At 45.9% G+C, this 26,433-nt stretch overlaps 1 protein-coding gene across 7 annotated transcripts in view; it reads right to left on the bottom strand.

Annotated features, from left to right (window-relative positions):
• NAA16 (N-alpha-acetyltransferase 16, NatA auxiliary subunit) overlaps positions 1–26,433 on the bottom strand; it is a 107,752-nt gene that overhangs the window by 27,551 nt on the left and 53,768 nt on the right. For all 7 annotated transcript variants that reach the window (XM_006124386.5, XM_006124387.5, XM_075918938.2 and 4 more), the window contains one exon: positions 25,120–25,226. In XM_006124386.5, coding sequence (XP_006124448.3) covers positions 25,120–25,226 — 107 coding nt within the window. The remainder of the gene's footprint in view (positions 1–25,119; positions 25,227–26,433) is intronic.

Here is a 26,433-nt window from a genome sequence, read left to right as displayed (position 1 = left end):
GTAAGCCTAAAAAGTTTGAATCTTTCATATAGATTTTACCCACAGGCAAGGTCTAAGCACTAATACTATAAGTCAGTTGTACCCCACACATTCTGTGACCACTCACTGGACCACTAATTAGGGCTATGTAAGGAGGTTAACCAGTCTGACTCTCTCAGGTTTCTATGTGGCAGGACAACAACTAGAGATGTAAAATTCTGATTAATCAGTTAACCAATCAAATGTTAGGTTTAATCAGTTAACCATCGAAGTGGGACTAAGGATGTTAACTAGCAGTTAATTGATTAGTTGAGTAGTTGATAGAATTTCCATCAACTAGTCGATAGGCACTTCCGCATTCCTCCTTTGAAATGTACACAAGCCCCAGTAGAACTCCACGTGCAGCCCAGGGCCAGCGGGAAGTCCTGCTGACTCCAGGCTGCACGCAGGTGCCAGCTTTGAAATGCACAAGAGTATCTGGCATAGGTAGTTAAGCGGATAGAGGCAGCAATGGGGGAGGGGGGACGGTGAAATCGACTAGTCAACTGACTGACAAGCATTTGCTTATCGGATAGTCGACTAGTCTAACATAATTAAGTGGGACTTCAGGCAGGAAACTGCTCCAGCGGCTCCTGGACCCTGTGCTGAGGACTGAGGCTGCCCGCTGGCTACCCCACCCGCCAGTTATACAAGGCTGGCTCCTGGGACTGACTCCCGACCCCAGCTGCCAGCCGTGTGGAGCTGGCCACCGGTGCTACTCCCAGGAAACTAGGTAACCAGTTACCCATTCAGATTCCTAATATCTACATGCTCTTTCTGAACATCATAGGTGTTCACTCCATTTGATGGTATACTAGGCAATCTCCCTTACACAAAGCCACTTTTACAAGACTTTACTGACTATATAATTCAGAAGCATTGAGAAGATTTAAGTTTCTTAGAACTTCCTATTACTGGATACCCGCAGCTCTCTTACCATAAGGCAGAGTGCTCCAATAGAACAGTTGGAAGTGATAATGTGGACAGTAAAAAAGCACTTGTGCCTTGTTCTCATCAGCTATTCAAGATAAATACTGTTACTGTCTATCAGAAGTCTCAGCAGGTTGAGAAATACAGGGCTGATTCAGATTCTCAACAGTATTCCTAGTGTCTGCAATTTTGTAAGACTGCACTTCTCCTGCGAAGTGTCAAGAAAATGGCAATGCTGTGTAGAGTCCCAGCATGAAAACACCAAAAAAGACTGAGGTTTTTCCTCAATAGTTTTGAAAAGTCATCTAAACACATACTTAGTATACATTACAATTCAGAATATAACTAACCACTGATACTTAGGCCTGGTCTACAATTAAAATTTAGATCAACCTAGTTAACTGCAGAACTTAAGGATGTGAATTTTGTCACATCCTTGAGCAGTTTAAGTTGAACATCCAGCACAGACATGTGTAGGTAGAAAGAAGAATTCTTCTGTCAATCTAGCTATATTTTTTATATTTATATATCTATCTTCATTCCATAAGTGCAGGAAGCAACTATGCTATAGCCCTACAACGTTGTTTGTAATGTGGACAGACTCTCGCATGGTTACAAAGGCTAACTTTTACTGATACATCACATGTGAAGCAGCAACAACAGCTATTCTAAGGTGGTCATAAAAACTATGGTTCAAATTAAGGATGTAAGCAACTACTTGAGTAGTCTACTAATTTCCTCCCCTGCTGCTTCGGATACAGTAGTAACAAGACTTCTTGGAGATGCGTGTCCCCGCAGGTACTCCACTGTAGATATTGGGCTCGTCCTGGGCCGCAGGTCGGAGAATTGTCAGCAGTAGTCTGCCGGACCGTGCATGAGCAGCTCATGCCTTTCACGCCATTTCTGATACAGAAGCAGCTAGGGGACGGTGGCAAGCAGGAGCTGGTGCTGGGGGAGCTCTCAAAAGCCCATTTTCCCCCAGCACAGTCTCCAGGGTGCTGCCTGCCTCCCTCCCCCTTTGCTCTGCTGCCTTCATTAAAGGCAGCAACGTGGGGGAGCAGCAGGGAAGGCTGCCAGGAAGCAGCCTCTGGCTACAGCGGGCCCAGGCTTGCCACATGCAGAGGCTCCTTCGCATCTTGCGGAGCAATCCCTGTCCTTGGGGAGTCCCTGCAGGCAGCAGCCTGTTTGGGGGGTGGGGGAGAGAAGGAGAGGAGGGGGAGAAAATCGGAGGCCCTGGCTCATATCGGGTCCGGGAGCTATCCCTGCTGTGGCTCTATTTTAAATGCAGCAATAGTCAGACAGCTCTTACTACATTTAAAATGCAGAGCCACAGCAGGGGTAGCTCCTGGACCCAGCACGAGTTGGGACAGAACACTTTCCATTATCAACTAATCATATAGTCGATACAAATGAAGAAGTCACTCACCTTGGTGCAGTAACGAGACTTCTTGGAGATGCGCTCCCCTATGGGTACTCCACTGTAGGTGTTGGGCTCGTCCCAGGCCGCAAGTCGGAGAATTGTCAGCAGTAATTTGCCGGACCGCGCATGAGCATCTCATGCCTTTCGCGCCATTTCTGATCAGGCATGGTCTGGCTCCCGCCAGTTCCTCCTAATCGCCGAGCATCTGAAAGACAAGAACTTGGAAGCGGGCAGGAGGGCGGGTCGTGGAGCACCCACAGGGACACGCATCTCGAAGTAGTGTCGTTACTGCACCAACATGAATAACTTCCTCCTCCTCTTCTTCTTCAAGTAGCGTCCTCATGGGTGCTCCGCTGTAGGTGACTTCACAGCAATAGCCCTGACGTAAGGAGGTGGGATTCAGAGGTAGGGTTTACCAGCGGTAGAAAGTACCGCTGAGTCACAGATGCCAATGTTAGATAGGGCATAATAGTTTGCAAAAGTGTAGCCAGAGGACCACATCGCAGCACGGCAGATGTCCCTAAGGGAAACTCCCTTTAAAAAGGCTGTAGAGGAATGGGCTCTGATGTGGTGTGGGAGAGGTCTGCCCCATAAAGAATAGCAACACCATATTCAGTTGACTATGATCTTCGATATGCGTTGTGCTGAGATCGGTTGGCCCTTAGAATGATCGGCCGTGGAGAAAAACAGACATTGTGATGACCGGAAGGGTCGCGTCCTGTCAATATACAACGCTAAAGCTCGGCGCACATCTAACATGCGAAGCTGGGCATGCTCCTGAGTACAGTTTGGCTTAGGAAAGAAATTAGGAAGAACTATTGTTTCATTTATATGAAAATCTGAGTTTATCTTCGGTAAAAAGGTAGGCTGGGGGCGGCGAATGATCCCCTAAGGTCTGAACATCGTGTAGGGTGGTACTGCCGAAAGGGCTGCCAATTCACCCACTCTGTGGGCTGAAGTTATCACTAACAAGAATATAGTTTTCATAGTCAGGGTTGGCAAATCACATGTAGCCAAAGACTCAAAGGGAGGCTTTGTCAAGACGTTTAAAACCAGTTCTAGGTCCTATGGTTCAGGAGATTGTCTGCAATGTGGAAAAAGAAGAGGTTACTTACCTCTGTGCAGTAGCGATGGTTCTTCGAGGTGTGTCTCTGTGGGTGCTTCACGTCTGGTGTCGGGCTGATCCCGGTGCCGCGAATCAGAGCTTGCCAGAGCTGTGTTTGGCTGGACCATGTGCGTGAGCCGGTTTCAACCTTTCATCTGCCGCTTGCCATCCGGCAACCGCCAGTTCCTCTCACCGCCTATCTGGAAGACAGAAACAGACAAGGTTCCAAAGCGGGGAGGAGGGCGGGTCATGGAGCACTCACGGAGACACACCTTGAAGAACCATCATTACTGCACAGAGGTGAGTAACCTCTTCTTCTTCTTCTTCTTCGAGTAGTCCCCGTGGGTGCTCCATGTCTGGTCACTCCGAAGCAGTAACCCCAGTTAGACGGGGGCTATGGAATCACGATTCTGATGACTTGGCAGCACTGCTAGAGCCACCGCTGTATCAGAGGCTAGCTGCTGCACGATAGCATAATGCCTTGAGAACGTGGTACTAGAAGACCAAGTTGCCGCCCGACAGATGTCCTGTGGGGGGACTCCTCTTGCAAAGGCTGCTGACGTAGCAACTGCTCGTGTAGAGTAGGCCCTAGGCTGAGATGGTAGTGGCTTCTTACAAATATCGCAACAGGTCATAATACAAGAGACAACAAATTTAGAAATACGCTGGGCCGATAGACGCTGGCCTCTAAAGCGCCCTGATATGGAAATAACCAAGCGATCCATGTTTCGAAGAGTGCGGGTCCTATCTATATAGAATGCCAGGGCTCGGCGGACGTCCAGAGTATGCAGGAGCGAGTCACGCTGAGAAATATGAGGTTTTGGGTAGAAACATGGTAAAACGATTGGCTTGTTTATATGAAATTCTGTGCAGACCTTGGGTAGGAAGGCTGGGTGAGGTCTCAATGTTACAGAATCATTATTGAACACTGTATAGGGGGGTGTAGACATCAGAGCTGCCAGTTCGTTCACCCTACGCGCTGATGTCACGGCAAGGAGGAAGAGTACTTTCATTGTAAGCATCAACATGGGTACTGTCGCGAGCGGCTCAAACGGTGGTTGTGTTAGGACATCTAGCACCAGGTCAAGGCTCCATGTTGGCGGCGCGGGCCTACGTGGTGGGTTAAGGTTAGCGAGGCCTTTGAGAAATCTTGTCATCATGGGATGGAAAAAACCGACCTCCCTTCGACGAGGTAGTGAAAAGCCGCAACTGCTGCCACGTGGACTCTGAGTGATGACATGCATAGTCCAGACGTTTGCAGCTAGAGGATATAATCCAGTAAGACATGCAGTGGTGACATAAGGGGGTCTAGGTGCTTAGGAGCGCACCAGCGTGTGAATCTAGACCATTTGGACAGGCAAGTTTTCCTGGTAGAGTCCTTCCTGCTGTGTAGCAAGACCCGCCTCACCTGATCTGAGCAAAGATTCTCGGACGTGCTGAACCATCTATCATCCACGCCGTGAGGTGGAGGGTGTCCAGCTTCGGATGAAGAAGGGAACCCTTCTGTTGCGTTAGCAGGTCTGGTAGGTAAGGGAATCAGTACGGTGCTCGTATGGACAGCGGTAGGAGAGTTGAGTACCATGGCTGTCTCGGCCAGGCTGGGGCTACGAGTATCACTTGGGCCTTGTCCAGAATGATCTTCGAGTACTCTGGGAATGAGCACAACAGGGGGGAATTGCATATAATAGCGATGTCCCCCAATGAAGAAACAACACATCTCCCAGTGAGTGGTTGTCCACTTCTGCTCTGGAACAATATGCTCTGCATTTTGCATTGACACACGTGGCAAACAAATCTATTTCTGGGCGACCCCAGTGATGGAAGAGCGGCAGGAGGATATCCGTGTGGATCACTCACTCATGGTCTTGACGAAAATGTCTGCTCAGTGCATCCGCGATAGTATTGTTCACACCGGGTAAGTATGACGCCACGATAAAAAAATGTCGTTTCAAATGCACCAGCTCCACAAGCGGACCGCCTCTGTACAAAGGGACTGAGAGCAGGCACCTCCCTGTCTGTTTACATAATACAACGTCACAATATTGTCGGTGAGGATTCTGGTCACCGCGCCCCTTATGCGCATCTTGAAATGTCTGCAGGCATGAAACACCGCTTGGAGCTTGAGAAGATTGATATGGAGCATCATTTCCGTTTCTGACCAATGGCCCTGTGCCGTTTCTGTGCCCATGTGGGCACCCCAACCAATGAGAGAAGCATCCGTGGTTCTCTCTCGAAGGCTGCACCACATGAAAAGGTACTCCCGAGAGCATGTTGTTGGGGTTGGTCCACCAATGCAGGGAGTCTTTGACGCGTGCGGGTAGAGCCACAGATTTGCGGGTGCTGTGCCTGATGGGACTGTATACTGTAGGCACTGTAGAAGTAATCTTGCGTGGCGCACGATGATTGTAGTCACCACCACGTGACCCAAAAGCTGTAGTTATACATGTACTGGGACAGATGGAGACCGCAGGACCGTTTTTATCAAGTCCTGCATGAGCTGAAAGCGCTCAGCTGGCAGATGAACTCTGACAGGGAGTCGAGTCGGGCTCCTATAAAAGTTAGGGTTTGTGTTGGCTGTGGACGCAATTTTTGCATGTTTACAATGAGGCAGAGGGATTCGAATAGAGCATGAGTTTTGGCTACCATGTGATGAGTCTGACAGTGTGAACTTCGATGAGACAATCGTCAAGATAAGGGAAAATCGAGACACCCTTCTGCATAGATGGGCGGCCACTACTGCAAGTGTTTTGGAGAACACTCTTGGGGCCGAAACAGGGCCGAACGGAAGCACCTTGTATTGAAAGTGCTCGTCCCCCAATACAAACCGCAAAAATAGTCTGTGAGCTATATGTATTGTGATATGGAAGAACACATCTTGTAAATCTGGGACTGCGAACCAGTCTCCCTTGTTTAATGCTGGTATGATCTTCACCAGCATGGTCATCTTGAAGCGCTGCTTTCGAATGAAACGATTGAGACCTCTCAGATCAAGGATAGGCCTCCACCCCCCGGATTTTTGGGGAACTAGGAAATACCTGGAGTAAAACCCTTTCCCCCGGAATTCCGTGGGTACTCCCTCTGTGGCTCCGTTCTCTAACGAGTGAAGGACTTCTCCTTGAAGAGCGACCCCATGAGATGGGTCCCTGAAAAGGGATGGGGTGGGGGGAGTAGTGGGGAGGAGTGAGGTAAATGGGATCGTGAGGCCCAATGATATCACTTCTAGAACCCATCGATCCGAAGTAATGCTGGCCCACTAATGAAGATATGGCCTCGGCCGGTGATGGAACAGGCTGGTGGCAGGCTTGTTAGTGTTGACCAGTGGAGACGTGTTCGAGTCCTTGACACAGAAGTCAAACCTGCAGCTTCGGAGCAGGGCGAGCTGATGTGCGATTCTGTTGCTGGCGTTTGCATTGAGGACGTTGCCTAAACCTGGATTGGTCAGAACCATATTGCTGCTGTTGGTGCCTGTAGGATGAGAAATCATACCTCCTTTGAAAGGGGTAGTATCGCCTACGTTTGAAAGGCGGCGTGTACATACCCAGAGTCTGGAGGGTAGTACGAGAGTCTTTCCCAGAATGGAGAACCTCATCAGTAGTGGAGGCGAACAGCTTCTGTCGGTCAAAGGGGAGATCCTCCACTTTGGACTTCAATTCTCTAGGGGCTCCAGCTGACAGCGGCCATGAGGCTCTCCGCATGGCAATACCTGTTGCCATGGCTCGTGCTGTCGTGTTTGCCATATCGGCGGCAATTTGAAGCAATGTTCTGCATGCTGTGTACCCCTCTTGGATGACCTTTAAGCAGAGGTCTCTTGTTGTCGGGAAGGTGTTGCATAAGTTCTGGAAGCTTGGAGTAGTTGTCAAAGTTGCGGTTTGACAAAAGAGCAGCGTAATTGGCAATTAGGAGGAGTAAGGTTGAGGAAGAGTAAATCTTACACCTGAATAGGTCTAATTTCTTAGCAACCTTATCAGGGAGAGAGTTTGAGGTAGGGTGTCTTAGCCTTATGGCGGACCGCCTCGACTATCAGAAAGTTAGGCTGTGGGTGATTAAAAAGAAAGTCTAACCCTTTGGATGGAACAAAATACTTCTTGTCCGCTTTTTTGTTGGTAGGTAGTATCGATGTTGGCATTTGCCAGATCTCCTCGGCTACTTCCATAATAGCATCATCTATCGGGAGGGCAATCCTTTGCTGCTGTTTAGGGTGTAAATTCTTGAACAGCTTATGCTGCTTCACCTGTGTCTCAGTAAGCTGTACCTCCTGGGATTGCGCAACACGTTTCAAGAGGTCCTCGAACTCGGAGGTCATTGGGAGGAGGCATCTCAGCCAGAGTTACCACTTCACCTGGCGAGGGGACAGATGAGCAAGCATTAGGAGACATATCTGGATCCGTGTCTGAGAGTTGACCGTCCTCCACGTCTGATAATTGAGACCGGGGAGCTGGAGAACATGAGGGTAACGCAGATCGAGGAGGAAAGTGCTTCTGAAGCTCAGCAAGCACTGAGCGTGGGCTGGTTGACCTACAGGAGCATGGTGATCTGCGGTAAGATCGCGACGACTATGATGAGATGATTCAGCGTAGTAGGGTCTATGATACTGGGTATAACGTTGGTCAGAACCTGCAGGTGACGAGCGTCTGGAGGACCTAACACTGCTGTGCCTGTAGTAATAAGCACTGCGTGGTGAACAGATCGGTGAACGTGAGCACCTTGAAGGGGATCGAGATGTAGAGCATCTGTGATGTGAGCAGCTCTGTTCTCTATGGTAATGGTGGAGAGACGACACACTGCAGCGATGATATTCCCCGTGACCCATTGTATGGTATGCAGAAGTAGAAAGGTGCGGAGATTGCTCTGGGGAGGGGGAGAGAGAAACCGCCTGGACATTTGATTTTGATGCTGCTTTAGTAGAAGTTGCTACTAGTTGTTCAGAGCATGCAGCCTGAGAGCCTGGGGGCTCAGGTGGCTGTAATGATGCAGGCACCTGGTCAATAATAGGCACCGGGGGTGCCAGTGGTGCTGAAGACAGCTCCTTGCACAGAGGAGTGATTGCAGGAATCTGAGGAGCCGGCACTGGGAGCATTAATGCCCATGCAACTGGCCCTTTAAGAAGCTCTTCTGTTTGCAGTGTCAGCAGCAGCCGGGAACGAGAAATGCCGGCCGGCTTTGAGGTAGATGCACGGGCTACCCTGGAGCCAGAGGTGCCTGGCTTGCCATCTGCGCTCACCCGCGATTGCAGGGCAACTGGCAGGGACCGAGCAGGAGAGGCTCTCTTCCTCTTTGGGGAAGTCAGAGGCGGGGAAGGAGCCTTCCGCTTTTCTGGTGTAGGGTCCAAGGCAGAGGAGCCAGTAACATTAGAAGGCAGGAGAGCCTTGTCAAACAGAATCTCCTTCGGACGCCGCTCCCATTCCTTGCGGGCTCTGGTACTTAGCTTAGCGCAGTGGTTGCATTTTTGGGGGATATGTGCCTGCCCGAGGAAGCAGACACAAGCAGAGTGCCTGTCGGAGACTGGCACTGACTCTGCACAAAGAGCATTTTTTAAACCCGGGGGAGCCCGGCATTTTGAGTCAGAGAGAAGTCAATTAGTGCCTCTATCTGTCTGGTCTCCTTTCACTTCTCTCTTGTTCCATTTTCGCCCTCTTCCCCCCCCCCCCCCTTTTTTTGAAGTCTGGTAACTAGTGAGGTTAGCAACAAACAGTAACTGAAAGACAGGGTCTATAACACTATAACATGAAGAAAAAAACTTCTCTGTTGATTCCATTTGTTTCCTTCCCTCTCCCCCTCCTCCCCCCCCTTTTTTTTAAAAGAAGAACAAGCCCGTGAGCTAAGGGGCTGCAACAGGAGGAGAAACCAAAAGGGAAACACTATAACTATATACAACTGAAACTTTTTTTTTTTTTTTTTTATAGAAACAAAGAGCCAGAAGTATACGACTAACAACAAAGAGAGCCGAGACTACGGGCTAAAGCGGCAGGAGCAGGTGAAATGCACGTTAACAATTGTAAGCATAGAGAAATGGGTTATACTATATTAACTCTTCCCCCCCCCCCCCTTTTTTTTTTTTTTTTTAAAAACAGAGGAACGAAGTAATGAATAGCAGGCTAAAGAAATTGTTTAAGTCTTTCTTAAACCTCCCCTCAGGTATCACTCTGAGGAGATGAAGGAGCTCCGTCCACGACCCAAGGTGGATGAGAGGAAACTGGCGGTTGCCGGACGGTGCGCGGCAGATGAAAGGCGCGAAACCAGCTCATGCACGCGCAGTCCAACCGAACACAGCTCTGGCAATCTCCGATTCACAGCGCTGGGACCAGCCCAACACCAGACGTGGAGCACCCATGGCAACTACCCGAAGAACAAGGTTTGTTAAGCCCTTCATAAATCTCTTAGTAACTGGATGGGCGAAGACTGAGTATTCGTCGATGGAGGGTCGAAAGGCCGTGATCGCAGCCAGATGGACTTTAACTGAAGGAAGTGTGAGACCCATGTGTTCGAGATGGAGAGCATATTCTAGGAGCCAGTGTAATAGGGCAGATAACGGATGTAGGTTGTTGCGAGAACACCACAAATGAAAACAATGCCACTTCTGAAGGTAAGTTGACCTAGTTGAACACCTGTATGTCAGAATACGCTTTACATCTTGGGAACAGGACATCTCCACTTATTGGAACCAATGAGGAGCCACGCCACCAGATGGAGGCAGTTGGGCTGAGAGTGTATCAAGCCCCCTGGTTCCGAGTCCTGATCGTACTGGTTGGGAAGATGAAATGGGGGGGGTATGGGGACAGTCGGAACAGGTACAGGAGCCACATTTGTCGTGACCAGAAAGGGGCTACGAGTATTACCGTGGCTTATCTCTGGTTACTTTCTCTAGAACTCAGAAGTAGAAGAGTTGGAGGAAAAGCATAAAGTGCCAGGTCCAATTGATTAGGAAGGCATCCCCTAGGGAACACGGTCCTATGCCCGCTCTGGAGCAATAGTGTTGACACTTTGTGTTGTGATGTGTAGCAAAAAGATCTATAAGAGGGGTTCCCCATCGTTTGAACATAAGTCGTATTACGTCCTGATGTAGCTCCCACTCATGTTGCTCCACAAAGTGTCTGTGGAGAGAATCCACTCTAATACCTTCCAGGAAGGGAAAGTATGTGGCTGTTATGACACTGTGGTGTACGCATCAGTTCCACAGCAGGATTGCTTCCATACAAAGGGAGTGGGACCATGCTCCTCCCTGTCTGTTTATATAGAATACCACGGTGGTATTGTCAGGGAGTATTTGTACTGTGTGCCTCTTGATCAATGAATGGAAATCCTTGCATGCATTGAGCGCTGCTCTGAGCTCCAGCACGTTGATGTGTTGGAGGGTCTCTGCCGCAGTTCATTTGCCCTGGGCGTGATGGTTCCCGAGGCATACATCCCATCCCAATAGGGATGCATCCATAGTATATGTGGTGCTTGCCAGGTACGTATACTGTGGCTATCTGGTGTTGTAGCTGCCGAAGATGTAATCAAGTGTGGGGCACTACGTATGTGGTAGCCGCCATGGTGGCCATAACGATCACCAGCATCTTTCTTGTACTGTGATGCAGAGGGTTAGTTTAGGGGTCGGAATGGTGTTTTACACTGTATTATTGTCCCCATGAAAAGCCTTCCAGATTTGATCAAATTATGACAGGGAAAAAAATATCCCCATTCATATGTGAGCTGTAGAGGCTCTCTCCTTAAAATTTCTGTGTTCCAATTATAATGTGTATGTTCCAACCAAGATATCACTGATGTTTTTCTCCGCTGCTCTAAATTGGCCACACTGAATTACATAGAGACAGTTAAGATCTTCCTCCTGCTCTGCCTTTCCCTTCTGAACACCCTTCTAGCCTAGGGAAAGAGGTACTGTACTGGGAACCAGTAGACTAAGTTCAAATCTCAATTCGTGTACTGACTGGTGGTGTTAATTCTATGTTGTTTGTACATAAGAACATAAGAACAGCTGTACTGGGTCAGACCAAAGGTCCTTCTAGCCCAGTATCCTGTCTACCGACAGTGGCCAGCACCAGGTGCCCCAGAGAGGGTGGACCGAAGACAACAATCAAGCGATTTGTCTCCTGCCATCTCTCTCCAGCCTCTGAAAAACAGAGGCCAAGGACACGATTTTATCTCCTGGCTAATAGCCTTTTATGGACCTAACCTCCATGAAATTATCTAGCTTCTCTTTAAACTCTATTATAGTCCTAGCCTTCACAGCCTCCTCTGGCAAGGAGTTCCACAGGTTGACTACACGCTGTGTGAAGAACTTTCTTTTATTCGTTTTAAACCTGCTATCCATTAATTTCATTTGGTATCCTCTAGTTCTTCTATTTAGAGAACTAATAAATAACTTTTCTTTATCGGCCCTCTCTACATCACTCATGATTTTATAGACCTCTATCATATCCCCCCTCAGTCTTCTCCTCTTTTCTAAACTGCAAAGTCCCAGTCGCTTTAACCTCTCCTCATATGGGACCCGCTCCAAACCTCTAATCATTTTAGTTGCCCTGTTCTGAACCCTTTCCAAGGCCAAAATATCTTTGAGGTGAGGAGACCACATCTGTATGCAGTATTCAAGATGTGGGCATACCATAGTTTTATATAGGGACAGTAAGATATTCTATGTCATTTTCTATCCCTTTCCTAATAATTCCTAGCAACCTATTTGCCTTTTTGACCGCCACTGCACACTGTGTGGAAGTTTTCAGAGAACTATCCATGATAACTCCAAGATCTTTCCTGATTTGTCGTAGCCAAATTAGTCCCCATCATATTGTACATATAGTTGGGGTTAGTTTTCCCGATGTGCATTACTTTACACTTATCCACATTAAATTTCATTTGCCATTTTGTTGTCCAATCACTCAGTTTGGCGAGATCTTCTTGGAGTCCCTCACAGTCTGCTTCTGTCTTGACTATCCTAAACAGTTTGGTATCATCAGCAAACTTTACCACCTCACTGATTACCCCTTTCTCCAGATCATTTATGAATAAGTTGAAAAGGATTGGTCCCAGGACTGACCCTTGGGGTACACCACTAGTTACCCCTCTCCAATCTGAAAATTTACCATTTATTCCTACTCTTTCTTTCCTGTCTTTTAACCAGTTCGCAATCCAAGAAAGGACCTTCCTTCTTATCCCATGGCCATGTAATTTACACAAGAGCCTTTGGTGAGGGACCTTGTCAAAGGCTTTCTGAAAATCCAAGTATACTATATCTACTGGATCCCTCTTATCCGCATGCTTGTTAACCCCTTCAAAGAACTCTAATAGATTAGTAAGACAGGATTTCCCTTTACAGAAACCATGTTGACTTTTGTCCAACAAATTATGTTCTTCTACATGCTTCACAATTTTATTCTTTACTATTGTTTCGACTAATTTGCCCGGTACTGAAGTTCGACTTACCGGTCTGTAATTGCCAGGATCGCCTCTAGAGCCCTTTTTAAATATTGGTGTCACATTGGCTACCTTCCAGTCATTAGGTACGGAAGCCGAATTAAAGGATAGGTTACAAACCACAGATAATAGTTCAGCAATTTCCCATTTTCTTTTAGAACCCTTGGATGAATGCCTTCCGATCCCGGAGATTTGTTAAATTAAGTTTTTCTATTTGTTCCAAAACCTCCTCTAATGACACTTCATTGTAGTGCTCATTATAAGCAAACACTGACTACATTAGGAGAGGAGGCAAATATTAGCTGATTGTGCATTAAGTAGTATCAGAGTTGACAATTCCTTGCATTCCTACTTACACTTTTTGGACTTTATCCCATTCTTCTTATGAATGTAAGTTTTAAAGTCAAAGATATTTTACTTTTCGCTATGAATGTCGAGTGATATTTGGATGTGATTTATAAGCCTATTTACAACTGAGCTTCAACCTTAAAAATTCTAATCCAGGGAGCTTTCTAATCCAGAGGCAGAGTTTCTAAAAAACTAACCAGAGATACAGATGAACAAAAGGCAGTGAGACCCCTTGTTGCTAACCTTTTATTCCATCTTCAACTGCAAATATATTTAGCATATAACAACTAAAATGTGCTTCACTTCTTCATGTGGTCTACCACTAGTTCATGAAGGGCACCCAACTACAGAAATGTGGTCACATCTTCCCATTCATATCTACAGCTATCCAAGTCAAGGACAAATAAAGCCATCTTTCTTATAAAAGGAAAAGAAAGGGCTTCAGGGGAAGACAGCCTACCTTCCTGTGTAGAGAGCCTTATACCTTTTTTTGAGACTTCTGAGGTTTCTTCCAGCCAGACATTTTTTCTCATCCAGTATTTCCTCACAGAGCCTCCATGTTTTTAGTTACACAGAAATAGGACACATGCGCTTCAATGGAATCAATACACCTGCAACACAATCGACGCAAACCTTGACTAATTGAAGGTCTTCACTCTTTGGATTCAATCTCGTGGATACAGAGTACCAATGACTGGTACCCAAAGAGTAGTTCTGAATATTGGTCACACAGATTAAAAAACTAGAATTTGTTTTAGTGTCTGATCTTTTTTTCCTCTTTTGCTTGGGAACAATAGGAGCAGATGGCAATGTTAAATTATGGTTTTGTAGTAAATTGAAAATGGAAATTCTTACATTTCAAGGTGCCACTTCTATTCAGAGTAATTTGCTTGCATCAAAATCACTCAGCTAAGAGCAAGTCTTAAGGCCTCAAATCCCACATTCAATATAATAGGACTACTAGACAGAATTTTTGCTTGGGAACACCAAAGAAAAAGCGCAGCTTTTAGGTCTTGCTAACTCAATGTAGTATTTAAACTAGTAGTCTTCGGGCATTCAGATACTATCATGTTGAAGATAATGTGTCTAGATACACGTCTGCTATTATGTCATTATTTTCATGAACACAAGCCTGATACAATTTTAGTATCCTCCAAACACAATGCTGTAGATTTCTGAAGCTAGTGGGTTGAATCGATATTGCTGAAATCTGGATAATAAGCTTAATTGCAGAGACATCTTCACAGCATCATTAAAAAGCCCTTCAACAGCTACAAAACCTTAAGAACCAAACAAATTGGAAAACTACAAAACAGCTGAATTATTATCCTAAAAACAGAAAGAACCCATCAACAAGTGCCTCATATTGAACTAAAAACATTCAAGATGCGTGTGCCTACTATGTATTATCATCATCTTCCTTTGCAAGTACTACCAGCAAACTCATTTTTGTAGTTACATGCATCAGTCATTACATATTTCTAGTACTTTCTCCAAAAAGCCATACACAATACAGTTTGGATCTGCCTGGTCCAGCATTCTCAGGACCTGACTGGTCCCAAACCATGAAATTTGCAGACCAAGGTATCATGGAATACTAGGATTGGAAGTGACCTCGAGAGGTCATCTAGTCCAGTGCTCCTATTGGGGATTTGCCGGTGAAGACGGGATTCTGGGGGCATGTGGCTTTGGTAGCTCCACCACCCACTGCAGCTACCCCACCCCAGCACACAGCACAGCCCCTCTTCACCCCTCAGGAATGCCCTGTTCTGGTGCCTTGCAGCCTCCTCCTCACATGCAGACAGCAGCCGCTGCTACTCGGAGGGGGAAGGGTGGCCAGAGCTCATGAGCAACTCTCGGACTGCGGCGTTTTAAAACTTCCACCTGCGTGGAACCCAGCTTGGGCTCTGCTGCCCGCCTCCCCTCAGGGTGCGCTCGGGCTCTGCTGCCCCCCAAGTGCTGCTGCTCTCCCCCTGCGCCCCTCCCCAGCCTGCTGGGAAAGTGGCAGAGTTTGATCTGGCGGGGAAGGTCGGGGTTTCTACTTCCTCCTCTCCCTCCCCCACTGCCCTCCCAGCAGGAAGCATGACCTGGTGCTACAGTTGCGCTGGGTTCCCCGCTGCATTGGCACATTCCCAGCTTGCTCTGACACCCTGCCCGAAGACCTCTCTTGTACCCTTCCTCCTGGCCTGCTACCCCTGCCCCAAGGCCTCCTCCTGGCTAGACCACTCTGACCCAAGCTTTCTCCTTTACTCTTCTTCCTGGCCAGGACATTGCAGATCATCTTTGTGATTTATACACAAACATCATGAAGTATTTTCCGACCATAAATTACAACAATTGCTTCAGCAGGCTGCCTGTGGGTCTGGTCCTGTGCTGCAACAGGCTGTTACCAGCCTGTTCCTGTGCTGCTGAGGCCACCCCAGACCTGGTCCCAGTGCCAGACTGCTGGGGACTGCTGCTTGCCCCATCCCGCTGCTTCAGCCCAGCCTGACTCCTGGATTGCCCTCTTGCCACTAGGTTACCAAGGCTCTCTGATCCAGGAACATCTGTGGTCCTGCTAGACCATGGATGTTGCTGGACCAGAGTGCCAGTTTTGGGAAGTGCAACCTTTAATACATCCTTAAAATGGTTGTCTGTGGATTCTCCATACAACAATGAAAACTTTATGGTTTTTACACACACACACACACACACACACACACACACACACACACACACACACACACTCTAAAACCTGCACTATCCAGAACATTAAGCATCACAATACTGTAGAAACTGGTTAAAAAAACCCAGCAGGCCCCACCTGCCATCTCCTCCTCCCACCAGGCCACATCCCACCCCCTCTCAGCTCATGCCCCCCCAAGCAGGACACATCCTGGCCCCCGCACAGCTCCCGTGCCCCCCACTTCCCGTAGGCCTCACATGGGCTCCCACTCCCTGCCCCTCAGATAATCAGAATTTTTAGATTACCAGCACAGCCTAATCCCCAGGTGTGCGGAATAACACAGATTTTACTGTAACACTACCTGGAAGTGAAAATACTACAACAATTTCAATTCTATATGATGGAGACAGTTTTTTCACTCATTACTACACATTGCTGTTATAATCCAAACTGATACAAATTTGAGACTTTTGTTAAGTTATTTTCATGAAATAGCTAAATTCTTATTAATTCAGTACATTTTCTGACCAGAATATTAATGCAATAGCCAACTGAAATAAAATCTCACCTCTACAATGGACTGATGAAGATAGGAAATGGAGGGATTACAGAGAACAGAATAAAAAGAATCTTTTATTTGTTGTCTCCATAAATAAAAATAAAATATAAATGTACGGCTGAAAAAGACCTCAACAGGTTATCAAGTCCAGCCTTCTGTGCGGAGGCAGGACCAAGTAAATCTAAAAATTCCTGAAAGTATTTCTACAACCTGTTTTTTAAAAGCCCACAGTGATAGAGCTTCTACAAAAGCTCCCTTGGAAGCCTATTCCAGTAATTAATTACTCTTATAGTTAGAAAGAGTTTATTATTCAATATAAATCTCTTGTTGCAGCTTTAAACAATTACTTCTTGTCCTACTGTCAGTGGATATGGAGAACTAGTTTCAATTTACTTTATAATAGCCCATAACATATTGAAGACTTAACAGTTTTCAGTCCCCACTCAGTTTTCAAGATAAATATACCCAAGTTTAATGTTTCCTCATAGGTCAAGTTTTTTTAAACTTATTTTTGTTGCTCTCTTCTTGATTCTCTCCAATTTACCCACATCCTTCCTCAAGTGTGATGTCCAAAATTAGACACTATTTTTATCAGTGCTGAATAGAGCGAGACAATTACCTCCCATGTCTTACATACAACACTCTTATCAGTAAGTCTGTATAGAAAGGTTCATAGAATCATAGAACTGGAAGAGACCTCAGAAGGTCATCAAGTCCAACCCCCTGCTCTAGGCAGGACCAATTCCAACTAAATCAACCCGGCCAGGGCTTTGTCAAGCCGAGACTTAAACACCTCTAGGGATGGAGACTCCACTACTTCCCTAGGTAACCCATTCCAGTGCTTCACCACCCTCCGAGTGAAATAGTTTTTCCTAATATCCAACCTGGACCTCTCCCACCACAACTTGAGACCACTGCTCCTTGTTCTGCCATCTGTCACTACTGAGAACAGCCTCTCTCCATCCTTTTTGGAACCTCCCTTCAGGAAGTTGAAGGCTGCTATCAAATCCCCCCCTCACTCTTCACTTCTGCAGACTAAACAGACCCAAGTCCCTCAGCCTCTCCTCATAAGTCATATGCTCCAGCCCCCTAATCATTTTGGTTGCCCTCCGCTGGACCCTCTCCAATGCGTCCACATCCTTTTTGTAGTGGGGGGTCCAGAACTGGACACAATACTCCAGATGCGGCCTCACCAAAGCCTAATAAAGGGGAACGATGACATCTTTGGATCTGCTGGCAATGCTCCTCTTAATGCAACCTAATATGCCATTAGCCTTCTTGGCTACAAGGGCACACTGTTGACTCAGATCTAGCTTCTCATCCACTGTAACCCCCAGGTCCTTTTCTGCAGAACTACTACTTAACCGGTTGGTCCCCAGCCTGTAACTATGCTTGGGATTCTTCCATCCCAAATGCAGGACTACACTTGTCCTTGTTGAACCTCATCAGATTTCTTGTGGCCCAATCCTCCAATTTGTCTAAGTCATTCTGGACCCTATCTCTGCCCTTAAGCGTATCTACCTCTCCCCCACAACTTAGTGTCATCCGCAAACTTGCTGAGGGTGCAATCCATCCCCTCATCCAGATCATTAATAAAGATATTGAACAAAACCGGTCCTAGAACCGAACCTTGGGGCACTCCGCTAGAAACCGACCGCCATCCTTACATCGAGCCATTGATCACTACCCGCTGGGCCCAGCCTTCTAACCATCCTTCTATCCATCTTACCGTCCATTTATCCAATCCACAATCCCTTAACTTGCTGGCAAGAATATTGTGGAAGACCGTATCAAAAGCCTTGCTAAAGTCAAGGTATATAACATCCACTGACTTCCCCATGCCCACGGAGCCAGTTACCTCATCATAGAAGGTAATCAGATTGGTCTGGCACGACTTGCCCTTTGTGAATCCATACTGTCTATTCCTAATCACTTTCCTCTCATCCAAGTGCCTCAATATGGATTCCTTAAGGATCCCTTCCATGATTTTTCCAGGAACCGAGGTAAGACTGACTGGCCTATAGTTCCCTGGATCATCCTTCTTCCCTTTTTTGAAGATGGGCACTACATTTGCCTTTTTCCAGTCATCCGGGATTTCTCCTGATCTCCACGACTTTTCAAAGATAATAGCCAAAGGCTCCACAATGACATTTGCCAATTCCCTCAGTACCCTCGGATGCACTAAGTCCGGACCCATGGATTTATGTACGTTTAGCTTTTCTAAACAGTTCCTAACCTGTTCTTTACCCACCACGGGCTGTCCATCTTCATCCCATCTTGCATCACTTGGCGCAGAAGTCCAGGAGCCGAACTTGTCCGTGAATACAGAGGCAAAGAAAGCATTGAGTACTTCAGCTTTCCCCACATCATCTGTCACTAGGTTACCTCCTTCATCCATTAGGGGCCGCACACCTTCTCTGATCACCTTCTTCTTGTTAACATGCCTGTAGAAACCTTTCTTGTTATCCGTCACATCTTTAGCCAGTCGCAATTCCATTTGCGCTTTCGCCTTCCTGGTAACCCCCTGGCATTCTCGAGCTATACCTTTAAACTCCTCCCTGGTCATTTGTTCAAGTTTCCACTCTTTGTAAGCTTCCTTTTTGTGCTTAAGTTCACCAAGGATTTCCCCTGTAAGCCAGTCCCGGTCTCCTACCATGTTTGCCTCTCTTGCTACGCGTCGGGATGGTTTCTTTCTGTGCCTTCAATAAGGCTTCTTTAAAATACTGCCAGCTGTCCTGGTCTCCTTTCCCCTTCATGTTAACATCCCAGGGGATTCTGTCCATCAGATCTCAGAGGGAGTCAAAATCTGCTTTTTTGAAGTCCAAGGTGTGTAATTTACTACTCTCTTCTCTTCCTTTGGTCAGGATCCTGAAATCTACCATCTCATGATCACTGCTTCCCAGGTTGTCACCCACCTCCACTTCCCCTATTAGTTCCTCCCTGTTTGTGAGTAGAAGGTCAAGCTGCGCACGGCCCCTGGTCAGATCCTTCAGCACCTGTGTCAAGAAGTTATCCCCAACATTCTCCAAAAACTTCCTGGATTGCCTGTGTACTGCCGTATAGGTTTCCCAGCAAATGTCAGGGTGATTAAAGTTCCCCATAAGAACCAGGGCCTGCGATCTGGAAGCTTTGCTCAGTTGTCCGAAGAAAGCCTCATCTACCTCATCCACCTGATTCCGTGGCCTGCAGCAAACACCAACCACAACATCAATGCTGTTGTTTGCTCCTTTAAACTTAACCCATAGACTCTCAACAGGTTTTTCTCCCTCTTTATACTGGAGTTCAGAGCAATCGTAGTGCTCTCTTACATATAGTGCAACTCCTCCTCCTTTTCTCCCCTGCCTGTTGTTCCTGAACAGTCTATACCCTTCCATGACAGCGCTCCAGTCATGCAAGTCATCCCACCAAGTCTCTGTTATCCCAATTAAATCATATTTCTTGGTCTGGGCCAGGGCCTCCAGTTCTTCCTGTTTGTTGCCCAGGCTTCTCGCATTAGTGTACGAACACTTCAGGTAACCAGCTGATCGTCCTATCTTCTTCATTCGAAACATGGGTTCTCCTTTCTTGCCCCTTCCTCTCTACATTTCTTCCCGGTATCTGACTTTCCCACTCCCCTCAGGGTTTTGGTCACCGTCCCCCGACGAACCTAGTTTAAAGCCCTCCTCACTAGGTTTGCAAGCCTGCCCGCGAAGATGCTCCTTCCTCTCTTCATTAGGTGGATCCCATCTCTTCCTAACAATCCTTGCGCCCGGAACAGAGTCCCATGGTCAAAGAAACCAAAGCCCTCTCTGCGATGCCATCTGCGCAACCACGCATTTACGTCCTCAATTCGACAATCCCTGCCCAGTCCTTTCCCTTCAACAGGAAGGATGGAGGAGAATACCACTTGCACTCCAAATTCTTGGATCCTTCTTCCTAGTGCTACATAATCCGCAGTAACACGCTCAAGATCATTCTTGGCCATATCATTAGTTCCCACGTGGAGAAGCAGGAAGGGGTAGCGATCCAAAGGTTTGATCAGCTTGGTAAGCCTCTCAGTGACATCATGAATGCGAGCTCCCGGTAAGCAGCACCCCTCTCGAGATTCCAGGTCCGGATGGCAGAGGGATGGCTCAGTCCCTCTTAGAAGGGACTCCCTGACCACCACCACCCGTCGTTTCCTTTTGGGCGTGGTGGCCATGGAACCCCCATCCGTAGGACTACGCATCCCATGCCGTCCAGTAGATGGTGTTCCCCTCTGGTTTCTTCCTTGTGAGGTCCCTTCCAGAGCTTTCAGCACTGCAGAGCCTGTGGAGAGAGCTTGAAAGCGATTGCTTATCTCTATAGCATCGGGGGATTCCTGTGCTGGCCTTTTTCCCCTTCTAGAAGTTACATGCTGCCAGTTCTCTTCTTGGTCACATACTGCCCTCTCTGGCTCTTCTGCCTGCCATGCTTGAAGGATTAAATGCTGCCTTCTAACGAGGAAGTCTTCATCCTCTCTGATCAAGCGTAGGGTCGACACTTGGGCCTCCAGTCCTCTAATTTTTTCTTCCAAAATGTCGACCAGCTTGCATTTGGTGCAGATGAAATCCGTTCTTTCTTCCAGGAGGAAGACAAACATGGCACACGCTGTGCAGGTAACAACAGCAGACCCATCACCAACCATCGCTGCTGTCCTGGAAAAGGGATTTAAAAAGAAAGGCAATAGAACCTCCCGCCCTTCCCAACTCCCTCTCAAAACACGCTGTTAGCAATCACCTGTTCGCAAGCTCCTTAGTCGCTTGCCCACTGCCTTATAAAGCCGCTCAGCCAATCAGCAGAGGCTTCTAGAATTCAAACTTTAATTAGAAGCCAACAGTTTCCACCTGCCAATCACAGGTTATTTGTTTGGTCAGTAAGGCCAGTAGTGGTCTGGGTCTCTGACTCTAGGCTGCTTTTTCAGTTCAGTGTTCTGGACCCTCTGGATGGTGTCCAAGCTAATCTAGCTCCCTTGATGCACCTTCTTGTCCTGCTCATCCGGAGCTTCGGATAGGGGAATGAGGGGCAAAGTCTGGGTGTAAAAGGACTGATTCTCTCATCAGATGTTACAAAGTATCCTACTGCACTCCTCATACCAATGGGTCTTTCACAGTGCTGTGTTCTGCAGATGCTTCGCAAGGTTAGTAAAGAGCGCCTATGATGACTGAAGTCATAATTTGCCAAAAATTTCTCTGTGTGGCATATTCACATCTTTTACATGATACTTCACACACAGAATCTGACACAGAGTAGAAGTATATTTTCCCCTAGTACAACTCTTTGTAGCCATTACAGGGTAATTTCATACAATCAACCAACCACCTTCTATTACAAACCAATGTCAATTTTAATTTTTTCCTAGAATAATGAATTAGAGGCCTTGTGCCTCTATTAAACCAAGTGTCCATAAGCAATTCACAATACCACTCTCCAATATGAAGAAAAATTGATTTTACCAGACAGATCTCTCCCCCTCAAATCATAAGTAATATTCCTTCCTATCCCAAACTTCATTACTTCACTTATAATTTAAAAATAGTTAACATTTTTATTCACACTGAAATTAGAGCTAATTTTCTTGTTTCAAAATCCTTTAAAATTTGCTACTTCCATATTCCAACATATATAAGCGACAATGAAATGTAAAAACAAAAAACTTGAATAAACCAGTTTTTTCCCCTGGAAAGAGTGGGAGAAAAATAAGTAAAATCCTGTGTTCCTATACCAAGCTAGTTACGTCTGATAACTGTCCCTCTCTGCCAACTTACTTAAGAGGAACTAACCAATAATTTTACATGCAATCTTAAGTTTTGATACTATGTTCACAACATGGGGGGCAAGAAAATTTCTCCCATAAAGCTTTCCACAGTGGAAGCACTAACTAGCCCTTTCTCCTCACCTTTCCATCTATGATTACACACTGGCCTACTCTGAGCATTTCCCAGTCCACCTAATATTGCCATCTTTGGTGAAGCACTTGCTATTACAATTCTTGTCATCCATATCAGTATTCCTGAAATCCCCCAGCTCTTGCATTGTAAAGACAGTTGCAAAAAAATCAAGCGGGTAAAACCTTTTTGCTTGGTTATAGCTTAAAAAACAAAAACTCAATGTGATTTAAAAATTTTAAAGTAACTTATGACCAATTTTTCAACATGCATTAACATTCTATATTGTAGACGATAGTTTTTATTATACATGCTATACAAAATTTTAAAATCCTAGCAACCAAGGAGATTCAGTATAATGTTATTTCAGATCAGAGGATGGACCTGCACCCTCGGGACCTGACCAGTGCCCAACTGGAGAATTTGCAGAAGCACCGGAGATCAGTATTGTCTAGCAGTACAGGCAGTCCCCGGGTTATGTACAAGATAGGGACTGTAGATTTGTTCTTAAGTTGAATTTGTATGTAAGTCGGAACTGGTACATATTGTAGGGGAAACTCTAGCCAAACATTTCTCCAGAGCTCAGTTTTATTCTCCCACACCTCACTTCCCTCAGTCCTTTATTCTCAAGCTGAGGTGTCTGCTGAGAAAAGCCGCTCCATATCTCTCTGGTCTGCTGGGAGGGGGGGGGCGCTAGCTTCGCATCTCCCTAGTCTGCTGGGGGGAAGCAGCTAGTGTGGGGTTGCCTCACCCCGTTTGTAAGTAAGGATCCGATGTAAGTCGGAGCCATGTAACCCAGGGACTGCCTGTATTACCAACATTTCCACAGCTTCCTGGGCTTTTAGAAGAAATTTAGGGGTAAATTAGAGCTGAACAACAGCACAGAGTACTGAGAGCCAGGACTGGTGGCTGTAAACAAACTTCATGGAACAATGGGAAACTTGGCCACAGTCTTGATAAGTGGACATCCAGCTAACTAAAATAATGCCGGACTACGGATGTTGCCAGATGAGAGTGTGCTGACTAGAGGGTCAACCTTGCAAAAAAGAATAAATATTGTACTTGAGTCATCCCAGCTATACAATGGACTGTTTATCAAGAGTCAACGTAATACCCAGCATTTTTACTAATTTTTTTTTGGGGGGGGGGGGGGGAAGGCGGGAGTGGGTATTACAAATTAGGCTGATTAGAGGTGAATCAATATTCTCTCCCTCCCCCCAATATTCTGGCAGTATCCCTTTAATTTGATAAATCGTGACAAACTAGGTAAGACTTGCCCAATATATACATACACACACTACACCACTTCAACCCTTTAAAACCAAGAACTAATCATGGAAAAACAGTTTTAGTACAAAACATAACACCTCAATCTTTTGGACATAAGAACGGCCATAATAAGAGACCGAAGATCCATCTAGACAGTATGCTGTCTTCTGACAGTGGCCAATGCCAGATACCCCAGAGGGAATGACCAGAACAGGTAATCGTCAGGTGATCCTCCTCATCACCCACTCCAAGCTTCTGACAAACAGAGGCTAGGGACATCATTCCTACCCATCCTGATAAATAGCCATTGATGAACCTAGACACCATGAATTTAGCTAGTTGTTTTTTGAACCCTGATCAAAAGAGACCTGTTGAAATGTAAAACAGGTTGGACATTTCCTATTTGGCACCCTCAGGAACGGACCCATCCCAAATTAGGGAATTTGCCAGACCCGAAAAGGTTCCCTGACACACAGCTGGTGAACTCTGCCAGCTCAAGGGGAGGACAGAACCTCTCTAGCCTCTGCCAGGCTGCCTGCTGGTTGCTGGCCCTGCTGCCGCTGCCTCCCCAGCTCCAGCAGCCCACACTGTCAAAAGCTGCCATAAGGTCTGGCCCAATGCTGCCACAGGCTCTGGCCCCACGCTGCTGCAAGTTGTCACAGGCTCCAGCCGCGCACTGCTGCGGGCTGCCACAAGGTTCAGGGTCCAGTCCTAGCCCCATGGCAGCCTGTGGACTTGGGCTCCGCTTCCATGGACTGCCCAGAGATCTGGCCCCAGCCCACGCTGCCACAGGTTGCAACCAACCCAATCCTGTGTGGTCAGGGGCTACCCCGAACCAGTCCCAATGCTGCACACTGTTGGGGGCTTCTGCCAACTCCAGCCCCATTGCTACAGAATGCTGTCACCAGCCCTGTCCCGCTGCTTCAGCCCAGCCCCTCCTGGATTGCTCTCCTGCCACTAAGGCTGCCAAGATTCTCTGATCCATGAACATCCATGGTCCTGCCAGACCATGGATGCAGCAGAACTAAAGAATTCTGGTTTTGGGAGGTGCAACCTGTACTACACAAGCTTTAGACAGACTGACATATGGAACAAATATCTGTAGCATATACTACGACTTAACTGCAATTCAAAACTGTTAACAGTTGACACTAAAACCTGATAAAATATTAGACATAATAAACCACAGGTTGAAATAACCCTAACACATTTGCATCTCAGAACAAATAATACGGTTTAGTAGATAAGTCTTCTTTTATCCTTGGCTTTTCAAACTTCTGTACATGTTTATAGCTCATTCTTCAAATGTCAAAATAATCAAATTTAATACAGATATATTCATATTACTGTGTGATGAGTGATCACCTTGTAATTCTATAGTGAAAGCAGCATACTAAGTACAAAGTAGGAAATGTTGAATTACAACCATTTATAAATTGCAGGAAAATCTATAACATTTACATATTTTAGAAGAGATTACATGAAAATTGAATAAATATTAAAAGTTACCTTTCCTGTATTGTTATATAAAGATTTCAAAGTGGTAAACAAAGGTGGGCAGCCTTTACTGAAGTTAACCCGCAGGAACTTATCCATTAGCTCTCTAAATGTTTCACCTAGAAACAAAAGCATAATTGGTTGTATTTTAATGTTTGAGTATTGTATATTGATTAGTGATTATATTTATACAACTATGGATTACCACCAACAACCTAATGACTCTACAGCAGGGCTACTCAACACGCGGCCTGAAGAGTCACATGCGGCCGACAGCCCATTTGTTTGCGGCCCGCAGGTGGGAGCTAAAACAAAAAAGTAGTCAATATAATGATCTTCTGTTGATGTACGTTTTAGTAGTTAAATTTCTGGATTGTCATTGCTCATTAAAAGTGCTGTCATATGAGTGGAAATCAGGTAAATATTGCATTTTATTAATATCAGCAAGAATAGACTTAAATGGAGCCTGCATGTTGTGTAGTCTTGCCGTCTTCTTTGTATTCATGCCCATCAGTGTGAAAGAAGCTATTTGCATATATTTGCCCCCAAGGCTTCCAAAGGTGAGTAGCCCTGCTCTACAGAGAAAAGCATTCTAATGTTTTGATTTCTTTCCTGGGTGCATGTGTGGTGTTTTTTTTAAGAGAGAAAACAGAAGTGTCATATTCTCCCCTAAAGAAATGTTTATGCTTAGGAAACTAATATGTGGCTAAGACTTTCTACATTAAAATCAATTGTAGAAATTGAAACTGATAAGACTGTTTCATAAGTCAGCGTTCCCACATCTTTTAGCAAAATATTGTGGGAGAAAGTTACCGAAATACTTAGTTATCTGAATGTATTTGTGGACACAACTGCAGTACCTGTGCTATCACATCTTTCTATTAGCAGAGTCAAGATTTCTGTGAAAACGTAAAGGAAATTAACTAACAAGCAAATCAAACTTTATAGCACTGACATCTGATGGTTAATGCTTCATAGAAAAACACAAAAATTAGAGCAATGACAATTCCTTGTTTGTAACAAAAAGGCATGAAAGGGTAACCCAGTGAAAAGCAGTCTGGCTCTGATCCATTTGTGAATTATATTTTGTTCATTCCAAGTATTGCTTAAGAATGAGGCAAACTAATTGTTATTACCACACCCATTCCCATGTAAATGAATACATTCAACAGTACAATGATAAAGTATTCCAGAACACATCCACATTGAAATTTATGAAATTAACTGAAAATTATCCCTAGTAATTAATAGGCAAATGAGGTTTTTTTAATTTTCATGTTTGTCCTATTTATGGGAATAAAACATTTAATCTGAAAACATGATAAA

Source organism: Pelodiscus sinensis, chromosome 1 (genome assembly GCF_052426305.1).
Source record: "Pelodiscus sinensis isolate ZL-2025 chromosome 1, ASM5242630v1, whole genome shotgun sequence".
Classification (NCBI taxonomy): domain Eukaryota; kingdom Metazoa; phylum Chordata; order Testudines; family Trionychidae; genus Pelodiscus; species Pelodiscus sinensis.
This window is presented reverse-complemented; position numbering and strand designations above follow the sequence as displayed.